The following is an 11,729-nucleotide window of genomic DNA, read 5'->3' on the forward strand; positions in this document are numbered from 1 at the left end:
CTCCCCTGGCGCAACTTGAGGCCATTTCCTCTCATCCTATCACTAGTTACTTGGGAGAAGAGACTGACACCCCCCTCGCTACAACCTCCTTTCAGGTAGTTGTAGAGTGCGATGAGGTCTCCCCTCAGCCTCCTCTTCTCCAGGCTAAACAGACCCAGTTCTCTCAGCCGCTCCTCATAAGACTTGTTCTCCAGACCCTTCACCAGCCTCGTTGCCCTTCTCTGGACAAGCTCCAGCACCTCGATGTCCTTCTTGTAGTGAGGGGCCCAAAACTGAACACAGTACTCGAGGTGCGGCCTCACCAGTGCCGAGTACAGGGGCACGATCCCTTCCCTACTCCTGCTGGCCACACTATTTCTGATACAGGCCAGGATGCCATTGGCCTTCTTAGCCACCTGGGCACGCTGCTGGCTCATGTTCAGCCGGCTGTCGACCAGCACCCCCAGGTCCTTTCCTGACAGGCAGCTTTCCAGCCACTCTTCCCCAAGCCTGTAGCGCTGTATGGGAAGGTATTCCATTTTCTACATAACACGTATTTTGTATATGTGATGTTTTTCATATATATGTATGCATGTATGTATGTGTATAAATTTTGTAGGTACTCTCACACAGGTGAGGTCTAGCAGGTCAAAGAAATGTCATTTCTAAAATGTCATTTATGTAATCATTTATGTCATTCATGAGCAAAGTATCACTCTGTCACATCTCTGCATATTGCATACAGAAAAAGAGGAAATACAGTTTAAATAGTATGCTCTAAAACTACTATTTCTTTCTAAAAAGAAAGATTCAGTACTACAAATGGAGGTTAAGTGTGTGGCAGATGACATTCCAATTTATATGTTTAAATGTCTTATGCACATAGCAGCAGTTCACACAAGCTACATTTCTCTTGGGGTTTCATATGTACATCTCATTTATGGTTCACGGATCTCAATTAACTTTTAATTTCTTTCTCTTCCTGCTTTAGTGACACTGGAACTAAACCTCCAGAGAGTGGTATCTTTGGTTTTATGATTAATATTTCAGCACTTTTAGGTATGTATAAAATACTTGGTTTGAACACAGCAAAGACATGAAAACTCACAAAAACATTGCAGTCCATACAATATTCTGCAGAAAAAGTACTCCACAGCCAAATGCTAGTATCAGATAGATGGAAGTAATATCTAGAGGGCCAGGTTAGGGTCAGTAAGTGCAGGCTTAGAGGCAATTCTGTCTCTTAAGAGCACCTCATCAGTGCAAAGTAGTCAATGCAGCTGGAAATAAAAAGTGGAAGAAAGATCGCATAATTAGTTTGCAAAAACTGTATCTTTGATGTAGGGAGACTTCAGGTTCTAGGATGCTGCAGCAAAGGGAAGAACAGTGTTGAAGCAACACCTGGTTTCCTCTGCAAGATGTCTACTCCTCTACTAAATGTCCACTGGCCTTGAATCAGGAAGTTTGGCGTTTTCTGTTTGCTTCTAGGGGATGGAGGATCAAGAGCTGTGTACCTCTGTATACATGTAGTCCATGAGGCGGGTTGGAACTAGATGATCTTTAAGGTCCCTTCCAACCCAAACCATTCTATGATTCTATGATTCTATGAAAAATCACATTTTACCTTTTCTAAGAGCCTCACTCAGTCACACTATCTTGGTGTGTTTCCTGTGACCTCATAGTGCCTGGACAGTTACCCGATTTATTTTCCCAACTGTAGGTAGACTGAAACTATGTTCTGTATAAGCTGTGGAATCCAGTCTACAGCTTATTATATCCCGATGAACCACCATCTTCTAATTCCGTAGAGGTGTTTGTCAGGAGTGAACTGCATATTGGGGTCACGTAGGCTGGAATAAAATCTGTGTGTAGTGGTTTGGTGATGCCAGAATTGGCCCAAAAGCTTTGAAAATATCTTCTGGATACACCGCTAGTTATATTTTTTTCTCTTTACATGGTACAAAAATGTATTAATTCTTCAGAGCATCCATTATAAGGAGATGTAGTTCTGGTACAAGACTGCGTATGAGAGCAGAATAAATTCTCCCACTTCCAGCTTATGGTTCATCTCCTGTAACATCTGTTCCTAAGGAGGAATGCCAATGCCTCTGTGCCTAAAATGCACAGAAGAATGGGATTTAAGTTAGTGTTTTTCTTGAAGTGATGTGCAGTTATCTCTAGATAGCATTAATGTGCGATGTTAAGACTAAGATAATGTTAAGACAGTTCTATCTGAAAGTAATACATCTGAAATTCACTACCTTTCTTCTTCATCGCAGTAGTTAAAAGCAGTATTATTGTATTGTGCTTATTTTATTCTGTATGCTAATGTGTTACAGGGCAAGGTGTTAAAATGTAAGCAATACATGATCATTGAACAAAATATCTATTTTTTGTTTTTCAGGTGTAATTACAATGTACATCAGATATTTATTAATAGAGAAGCAAAATGAGTCATCGCACTTTGTTAGGTCTTCATGCAACATATTTTCATTATGTATTGGATTGATGGGCTGTATTGGAATGGGCATAGTTGCAACTTTTCAGGTATGACTGTAAATTTCATATCATAAATGAAACTGAAGTTGTTTTACTAGTTAAAAAATCAAATAGGTAGGAGTGGTTAACATTATCCCAGTGTGGATACTTGGCAAATGGAGTAATAATGTCTTTCTTGCTCCTGCCTTTTTTCAGGAGCTTTAAAAAGACAGATTTTCTTTCTCCCTATATACTAGATTTTTTGCTTGTACAGTTATGTCAGTAAGGCGTTTTGTCTGTGCTTGTCTTGTAACATGTCTGTACTAGAAAACAACTTAATATAGATGCTTTTGCTGTAAAATTTTTACTGTGAAAATTTTACTGTAAAAAAGATTTGCTATTCGCAGTTTAGTTTGCTTACAGTCAGGTAGGGCAGAATAAGTCAGACTAGCAAAAACACCTGTATTTTTACCTGAATGATGGCACGCACACTAGCAGCATTTTCTACAGAATAAACTAGACCTATCTGACAGGTTAGAACATTGAGCACAATATTAGCCCATTATTTTAAGTCTGTAGGAGATGGCATAACAGGATGTTAAATCTTTTGATAGGCACATGTAGAATTACCACTTACTTTGCCAGAAAGGGTAAGGCATCTCATTATAAATTAAAGAAGTCCAGCCCTCAGTGTCTGAAAGAAAATTCAACAGAGAAGAAAAATATTGAAACAGATTATTCTTTTCACCTTTTCTAGTGAGGAAGCGTGTAATAGGGTAGATTCTGACACAAAGAAGTATTAGGACAGTTGCACTGAAAATTTCAGCTGAGAATCAGGTCAAGTTTAATTGGCAGGTAGTTTGAGATATTGCCTTTAGATCTGTGGAAACAGGTGAATTATTTCTTTTGAAGAATTGTCTACCTTGGGGAACATTTTGGTAAATACTGTTGTGCTCACCTGACAACATATAGATAAATTGAAAATAAGGATTGTCAGGGCTTCAGGAGCCAATACAATTTTGCATGTAATTGACATGGTATTTTCAGACAAAAAACTCTGCCTTAGACTGACTCCTGCTCTTTTTAGTTTTACCTCCAGGCAGTGTGTGTGGATTGCAAACACTACAGCCACTGCAGTCTATTCTAAGCATGGTATTCTACTTTTAAATATCTGTACTGTTATCGATTAGATTTTTACGTGGCACAAAAAAAAGTTAGATGATGGGGAACAGTGTTGCTTGACTGAAATAGAAGACAAACTCAGCTTCAATGAGGAAAAGACAAATCAGGAATGCAAAATAATTTGGGAGAGTCAGGGAAGCAGAAACTTTGATCCTAAAGTTTCCAAAGGGGCCCCTTGACAGTTATAACATTGGTCTTATCTAATCTCTATTGTCTCTCATTGCCTGTTCATAAACTCCTTCCTCATCTAATTTCTCTTTCCTCTGTTTTGACCTTACTTTCCATGTTAAGTGCAGTTTGTAGGGAGGGTTCAGAACACAGTAAGGATCTAATCTAGCTGAGGATCTGACCTAGCAGATTTTTGAGCATGCTTAATTGCACAGGAAGATGGAAGTGGTGGCTTGCAAGTCTTTGGTCTGTATAGTGTGCAACTAGTGAACAATACACTTTTATCCCCATTTACCAGTAGAATACCTGAGACATGAAGAGGCTGTGAGATTTGCTCAAGGTCAGGTGATTGCTTCAGGTCAGGAGACCAAAGCAAAGCTGGAATTAGAAATTACTTCTTTAGCATTCAGTCTAGTCCCTCTAATCAGTGGGTTATGCAGAAAATTCACATTCATGTGCACTACCTGTTTGTTTCTTAGCACTTATTTTTCCCCAGCAGGTGAACTAACACCATACCTGAGTACTGTAGTAGAGCTGATTGACACTGTTGGGCATCAGTTCATTTTCTCTTTTCCCAAAGCAAAATACCTAGTTTGTTAAAAAGGCTTCAGTGTGAGATTATACTGGAAATATAATATTTAAGGGTTGCTTTTATTTACTCAAATCTAGTGCCACTTGTGGTGAGTCTTTTAAGTAGCGTAATTAGTTGTAAGGAAATTTTTGTCACCCTTTTTGCTTCAAGGTAAGATATGGTAGGTAGCATGGGGTTTTAATGGTATTGGCCTCTGAACATTTAGCAAAAGTGAGAAACGAGGTGGGAGAAAACACTAGGAGTGTGTCCTCTAAAGCAAAAGAGTTTCTGAGAAAATAAGTAATGCTCATGAATAAGGTGTTTGTTCTCTGTTTTAAATAACACAATGCTTGAAATACAGAAATGAAAGACAGTGGAGGGTTAGGTTTAAGAAGATAATTGGATATGGAAGGAAACATCCCGTAGCCCTTAATGAATAAGGCAAAGCGAAACCCCAGGTCTTAACAGGTCTGTTTTTGCCTGTTAGACTTTACACGTGGTTAAAGAGAGATCTTCCCGTCTCTGACTAGGAAGCTTAGGAGGCTTACTGTAGCAGACGTAGCAACATTTCCCAGGTTCTGTAGGGGTTGAGTGTGATGGGCTTTTTAGGGAAGCTGTGGCAGTTTGATAGGAGCAATCATGAGACCCACGTTAGAAAAGCTCTGTATATTGTGTATGGGGCTAAATCAAAAGCCAACAGCTACACTTGCTTAATGCTTTCCATACCAAATCCTGTCATTCCTATATGGAAGGCAAAAAGTGGGGCAGAGGAGAAGAAAATGCAAGTATAGATGAGATGCCACTTAAATACCTGTGTGAGGAACATGCTTTAAAATCTGACAGAACTTAATACGTCACAGAGAGATAGAAGGCAATGAGTAGATAGAAAAGCACGGGGAAAAATAATTTAAAAGAGCATGTGAACACAATCACCATTACAAGACAAAGAAAACAGTGGCCTCCAGGCAGGAAGGATGTTAAAATATGTAATGAAAGTACATAGATGTGTTTTCATGAATCACTAAAATAGAACTGTAGTAGACCAGATCACAGCACATGTTTTGCTACGCTCTGGTGACAGAAAGGAACTTTAGAGCTAACTTATCTGTCTGATATTGGATTCCAAGGTGGCATAACTTTGTTTTCATAATTTTTGGAAACATTTAGAATACAATAATTTCTCTTCATCTGTTTTGTTACTGGATGTTCTACTTGTTTGTGTTTTAAGGGAGAGAATCTTCCATAGGTAGGGCATTACAAAAATATAGGCCATGAATAGTGATGCTGGAATTTTATACACACTTTCACCTGTTGTGTAACTTGAATAAAAGTGGCTGGTGACATGGGGAAGAGTAAGAGGGCTGGATAATTCAAGAGACTGACAGTGTAAGACCTTCATATCAAGAGCTTATTTTAGGTAACACTTTTTTTTTTTAATATATAACTAATTTTCTGCTGACTTATTTCCTGGAGCCTTGTGGCTGGCCACTGGAGGGTTGGGGATGGAGCTATAGCAGTCACTATTTAGAACAGCTCCCATGAAACTTTACCGTTAGTTAGAGTATGGCCACACAAATGCAGATTAGACTTTAAATGCAAAAGGATGAAAATCTTTGGCAGGGTAAAGGGAAAAAGGAGGTATAGGAACCTCTTAAGAAAAACACAAGCCAGGTCCTGTTTGTGGAAACATTAATTGGTAACAGACCAACTGTTGAACAGCACTAAAATTGATCTCCGCTATTATGACAACATGGGAAAGGACTTTGACCTGGTAGCTTTGGACATGGTTAGTTTACCTCTCTGAGCTACTCTTCCTCCATTTTCTTTCATCTTCCCTGTGTAGACTGTTGGGAGAAGGGACTGTTTCCCACTGCTTGTACGTGCCCAGCATAATGTGGCTACCGTCTTCTCAGAGCTCATTGATTCCTACCACTGTACAAATAGTAGCAGCTAACCATTGTGCTGATTCTTTTTCTAGGAGCTGTCTGTTCCCAGTGTCCATGACATAGGAGCTTTGGTGGCATTTGGCTCGGGTGTTGTATACATTACACTTCAGTCTATAATCTCTTACAAGTCCTGTCCACAATGGAACACTTACTTTGTGTGTCACATAAGAATGGCCATATCTGTAATATCATGCATTGCTTTCATTCCCAGTATCCTTTATAGTGTATCCCACAGTTTTCCCTTTATGCGTTCATGATTTTCCTTTGAAGTTAAACCATTGCCGCTAAAGGATTAAAATGAGGTTGCAGTCTCTGCTTAGGACTCTCTAATAATGCATATAGCATGTCAAGACACCATTAATAGCATAAAGATGAGTTTCTTCGTCTTCTAAAAAGCTGTGTTTCTTCTTTCAGTGGTATATTTAAATCTAATGCCCCAGTGTTCTTCATAGGATCATATGATAATAAAGCTAGACCAACTTTCCAACCTCCTTCATTTGAAGGAGGGTACGGAGAAAGACCTGCAAAAGGGGAGCACCGCTTCTAAAATGAACCTAACAGACAGACATAAAATACAGTTGGCATACACAAAATTTCCTTCAAACCTAAGCAGATGCTTTTGATCATGTTGGTTGGTGCTTGGCTTCATTAGATGCCTCCCCTAGAGACACACTCAACACACTTACTGGCTTTCCCCACAGCCTGCTGAAATTAGAGTCATCCCATTGATTTTATTGGTCTTTAGGTGATCTGCCAGAGTTGAAAAGTGGTCGCAGCAGATCATCACATCAGCCAGCCAGCTACAGCCTGCTTTTGGTTTCAGCAGCTGTGAAAGGGCTTTTAAAGAGGGCCCCAGACCTGAGAGAAAGTTGTACAAATGTATCAAGGCACCTATTATGGACCAATGGAAACCAACATGGTTCCCCTTTGAACAATGCAGGACTCTACTCCCACAGTTCTCAATCATTAATGTGAACTAAGTTTTGGAGTGTCTCCCCTTACCCTCTGTACTTTGGAAGAACTGCAGAAACCTTTATTTGTGCAGAAATTTGTTTTGATTGCTGCTATCAGTTACCTTTCAATAATGTGTTTCATTTACTTGTCTTCTTAATACTTTGATTTTATATTCTGGTTGTTCAGGATCTCCTGTGTTACAGAAGGGGGAGGTGGGGTTTTTTTTTGTAAGCAGACGTTTTCACTATTACTCACTAAACTTTTATAGTTTCCTTTACACTGTGTTTTTCCCAGTGATTGTGTTTGCTTCACAAATTTCCATGACAAAAATTGATTGGACACCAGGTGAAAAGGTAAAATCTCATTAGGTAGCCAACTTACCCTGTATCATATTATTTGGCGTATGCTGTTATGTTTATCTAAAAATGTATAGCATTACAAATGCTTCAGAGACTTTAAATAGTACATTATCATGAACAGATTTGTGAAATCTCACTGATTTGTGCAATGCTGGTTTTGAGTTATTTCTTCATTAGAAAACTGTCTGCAGCTTGGGTAAGAAAACTTGTCACGGATGGGTCAATCTTCAGAGAGTTAGACTTTCGTTTTAACCAAGCGTTTGAAACTTACCCATAGAACAAATAGTAAAAAAAAAAAAAAAAAGATATTCTGGAAGTTGTTCTACTTCCTTTTATAATCGCATTGCCTGAAAATGAACTTCACACATGAAACAGAAGTGGACCAATTTGATTCTTAATTTTCTGAGTTTTTTTTACAACATTGGTTTTCTCAGCTTTGTCACTATTCTTTATTAAATAGTCATTACTATTGTGATGAACGCTGGGGGTCTGACCTGGAGCACACTAAAGTCAATATCAGGTATTTGAGTTGATTTCAGTGTTCTTGGAATGATAACTATGAAAGGTAAGTTTTCTTTTTGGACAAACTTTGCCACATGGAGGTATTCAAAAAACAGGTTAAAAAATGCAGAGAGTGTATCCTGCTTGAGGAGCTTAATAAAAGCAAACTTGGCAAATGTACTTCAACCAAACAGTGGCAAGGCAGCTGTGAGATAAATCTTCACAAGTTACATAAACTTAGTAATATCTACCTCTTGAGGTTTTTGTTTTTACTTGAGATGCAAGGATGAGAAAATATTTGCTGAAATGGATGGCATGTTTGTTGATGGCATGTTAAGAAACACTTTACATTCTTTTTGTGTCATATTACATAGATTTTCTATGATGGTCTACTTAAAAACAAAGGTCTTGTCAGGACCTGTCATACAAGGGTAGCCCTCCATTTTAAAACGTCGGAGAATTTACTGTAAGGAATAGTACTACTGAACTCAGTGGCTCTGAGTAAAAGTTTTGAATATGGGCACTTTGGTACCCTTCACATAAGAACTAAATTTTTTCAGGTGCAAATTATATTCAAGCTATGTTTTGATCTTGTGCTAATTGTAGTTTTCTTGTACTATCTTTTATGTTAGTGCACAAGACGTTGCTTAATGGAACATATGCAACCTTGATAGATATACTTCCCTTTCTGTAAAAACTAAATCTGAATTGACTGTTATACAACAGAGTATTGGGATGATGAGTTGTAAGTCTTAGAATATTTGTTGAATTTACAGAAGGAAATGTCTATTTTTATAGAATTCCACAGTTATGTTGTTTAGCTCTTTTATCTGAAAACTTATTTTATGTTTCATCCCATCAGGATTATACTTATCATTTTGTGAGTGCGATCTGTGAATGGACGGTGGCCTTTGGTTTTATCTTTTTCTTTTTAACGTTCATTAGAGATTTTCAGGTTGGTATCTACATATTTTAGCAGTGACTAAGAAGTGCTATGAATTGTGTAACAACAAGTGCAATACAAAATTACCTTTCTTTATCTCAGCTAGATATACCAAAGCTATACAGAAACAAATTTTATCAGTCATAGAACTGATTTCTGTCTACCTAATGAATATTTTTCCCCTGGGTTTTAAAACATAAAAATTGGTTTTATAAACCAGTTTAATAGTTTAATAGGTGTCTGGTCTTGAAAATTATTCAGTACAGTAGTATCTTCTACTTATTTATCAATCTTTTTGTAGAAAGAGGCCCTCTAAAGGTGACACAATACCAAAATAAATGATGCAACTAAAATTGCATTTCTTTCTACCTGAGGGATTTTATGTAATAATCCAATGCATTTCAACCATAGATGTTTCCTTTCTTTTTAAAAATTACACGTTTTGATATACATTCCCTCACAATGCGAAGAATATAAAATATTTTTTGAAAAGTATTGACATGAAAACCTTCTGGTTTGGGTAGCTGGATCTGGTGATGCATCAAGCCTGACTTTAAGGAAGAGAAAATATTAGATTAGTTAAAAAGAAAACACTTTTATACGATTTGTGAAAGGCATGCCTTGAACTTACTTTGCCAAGCTCTGCCTCGCCAACTCTTGTTTACACAGCATGTTCTAGCTGCAGTGTTTCATGGGGTTTTTGTTTGGTACAGGGACACAAAATGCTGGAAATACCAATGTGTGAGGCTTAACTTTGGCAAAAGAACTTGTAACTAAAATAAAAAAAACATTGCTCGTGGCAAGTGCCTTGTGGAGATTTGAGGACAAAACCTCCTGGATATTACTGTAGGCATTAGGAGGATCATGGCCTCCTTATCCTTCTCAGACTTCTGGATGTTTGCTTTCCCCATAAAGTAGTTGGATCTTTGCAAGACTAGGGTAGAGAGCTTAAGGTAGAAAGGCCTGAGAACTGCTGTTTTGTACCATAATTACAAAGATGAACTAACTCAGTTGTAATCACTGTAGATGTCATACCCCATACGTAGGTCTTTCATATATACCATTGCCTCACACAAGTCCCAGAAAGTCAAAAACTAGATCCAAGCACTTGCATAACTGTAGAACTAATAATCGAGGTCACATATGTGAGCCAATTGGTGCTGTGATAAATCGCTGGAAACCATATCCAGAGTTCGTGGAGGTGGGAAGGGGGGAAAAATAGTGAGAACCCTCTAAGTCCTCTGGCATAAAACCAAAGTTTGACATCAGGTCATGTGAAACTTTGTAATTAATTTACTTTCTTCTTCACTTACGTGCTTGCTCAGCATGGAAATGTTTAATACTTATATATAATCTGTACATAACTTTCATAAGCATATACAGAAATCAATTTTCAACTAAGGATTCAGAGTTAACATATGTTTTGCTAACCGATAGCAAACATTTCTACACCTGTTTACTTTTGACTGATGGTACTTAGTAGACCATGGCTGCAGAGCTTTCCCTTATTAAAAAAAAAAAAAAAAGCTAGGTTCTGCAGAACAAAACGCTTTAAAAAAAAAAAGTGATTACTCAAAATTACACAATTATCTTAAAGGCAAATAACTGCCTTCTAATACTGACAAAAATACTGAAGTACCATTCAGAAATGCATGCATCATTAAATTTACCACTTGGGGGGGGGAGGTATTTATTGCCAGTCCATCACTCTCTGATGTCTACATGTATGATGGTATCTGTTTTATCAAAAGTCAAACTCTTCCCTTGGAGATACATATTCGCAGGCAATGCTGTAGTCCTCGGAGTAGCTAAATGAGTTGATAAGTCTGGTTCAGATCATAGACCCCAAAGTGTTCAACATTGAAAGTTTAACTATATATAAATATTGTGAACATAATAAATAAGAGAAAGTGATGGAATTAAACTAAATAGAGATGCAGACATTTTAAATTACAGGCTATAAAATAGCATGAAATCCAATGTTAGTGTTTGACAATGACAGAAAGGTTTTTTAGATTCTGTCCTCTTTTTGTCCTAACCAGTGCTTACAGAAAGCCAAACTATTAATTCAGAAAAGACAACCGCCAGACTCTAAGAAAACTAAGCCTTCTTTTTTTTTAATTTCTCACAGTATGTATTTCACTTAAGTACATTATTTTTGTTTTATCTCTTTGTACTTTATATCACAGAACTGTAAAATTAATTTATCTTAAGCTGATCTTGTTTTATTTTTCTTTTAGAGAGTTTCTTTAAGGATATCAACAGAAATACATGAAGACTCCTGATAGTGCAGGAAATTCTATTTTATATATATATGAATATTCTAGGTTTCTTTTTACTTACATAAAATGTTGCAGAGAGACATAGCTGTATAAAGAACCCATGGCATTAACTCTGCAACATCTATAACAGCATCCACTAAAACATTTTAAAAACTCGCAGCAATGTTCCTGCTACCTTTTTGCAATATTTTGTAATTTTTATACTGTTTGATATATTAAAAATACTGTAATAGAAGCAATCTGTAGAAGCACTTGAAAGTCATTCAAAGACTTTTGATCTCCTCAGCTCTTCCCTTTTGGACATATCCATACTTTTTCATTTGTTATAGTCCGATGAGTAATGTTGGTTTTAAACTTGAGAAAGTA

The 11,729-nt window shown here is 37.4% G+C and overlaps 1 protein-coding gene across 1 annotated transcript in view; it reads left to right on the top strand.

The window, feature by feature from the left end:
• Positions 1-11,423, top strand: part of DRAM1 (DNA-damage regulated autophagy modulator 1) — a 13,613-nt gene extending 2,190 nt beyond the window's left edge. Inside the window, exons 2-8 of the mRNA XM_009333052.1 lie at positions 372-436; positions 965-1,038; positions 2,384-2,526; positions 6,357-6,534; positions 7,573-7,631; positions 9,001-9,093; positions 11,322-11,423. Of these exons, the coding sequence (XP_009331327.1) occupies positions 372-436; positions 965-1,038; positions 2,384-2,526; positions 6,357-6,534; positions 7,573-7,631; positions 9,001-9,093; positions 11,322-11,366 (657 nt within the window). The 3' untranslated portion in view covers positions 11,367-11,423. The remainder of the gene's footprint in view (positions 1-371; positions 437-964; positions 1,039-2,383; positions 2,527-6,356; positions 6,535-7,572; positions 7,632-9,000; positions 9,094-11,321) is intronic.
• Positions 11,424-11,729: the final 306 nt, after the last annotated feature.

This window comes from Pygoscelis adeliae, unplaced genomic scaffold, assembly GCF_000699105.1.
Source record: "Pygoscelis adeliae isolate BGI_AS28 unplaced genomic scaffold, ASM69910v1 Scaffold38, whole genome shotgun sequence".
Taxonomy (NCBI): domain Eukaryota; kingdom Metazoa; phylum Chordata; class Aves; order Sphenisciformes; family Spheniscidae; genus Pygoscelis; species Pygoscelis adeliae.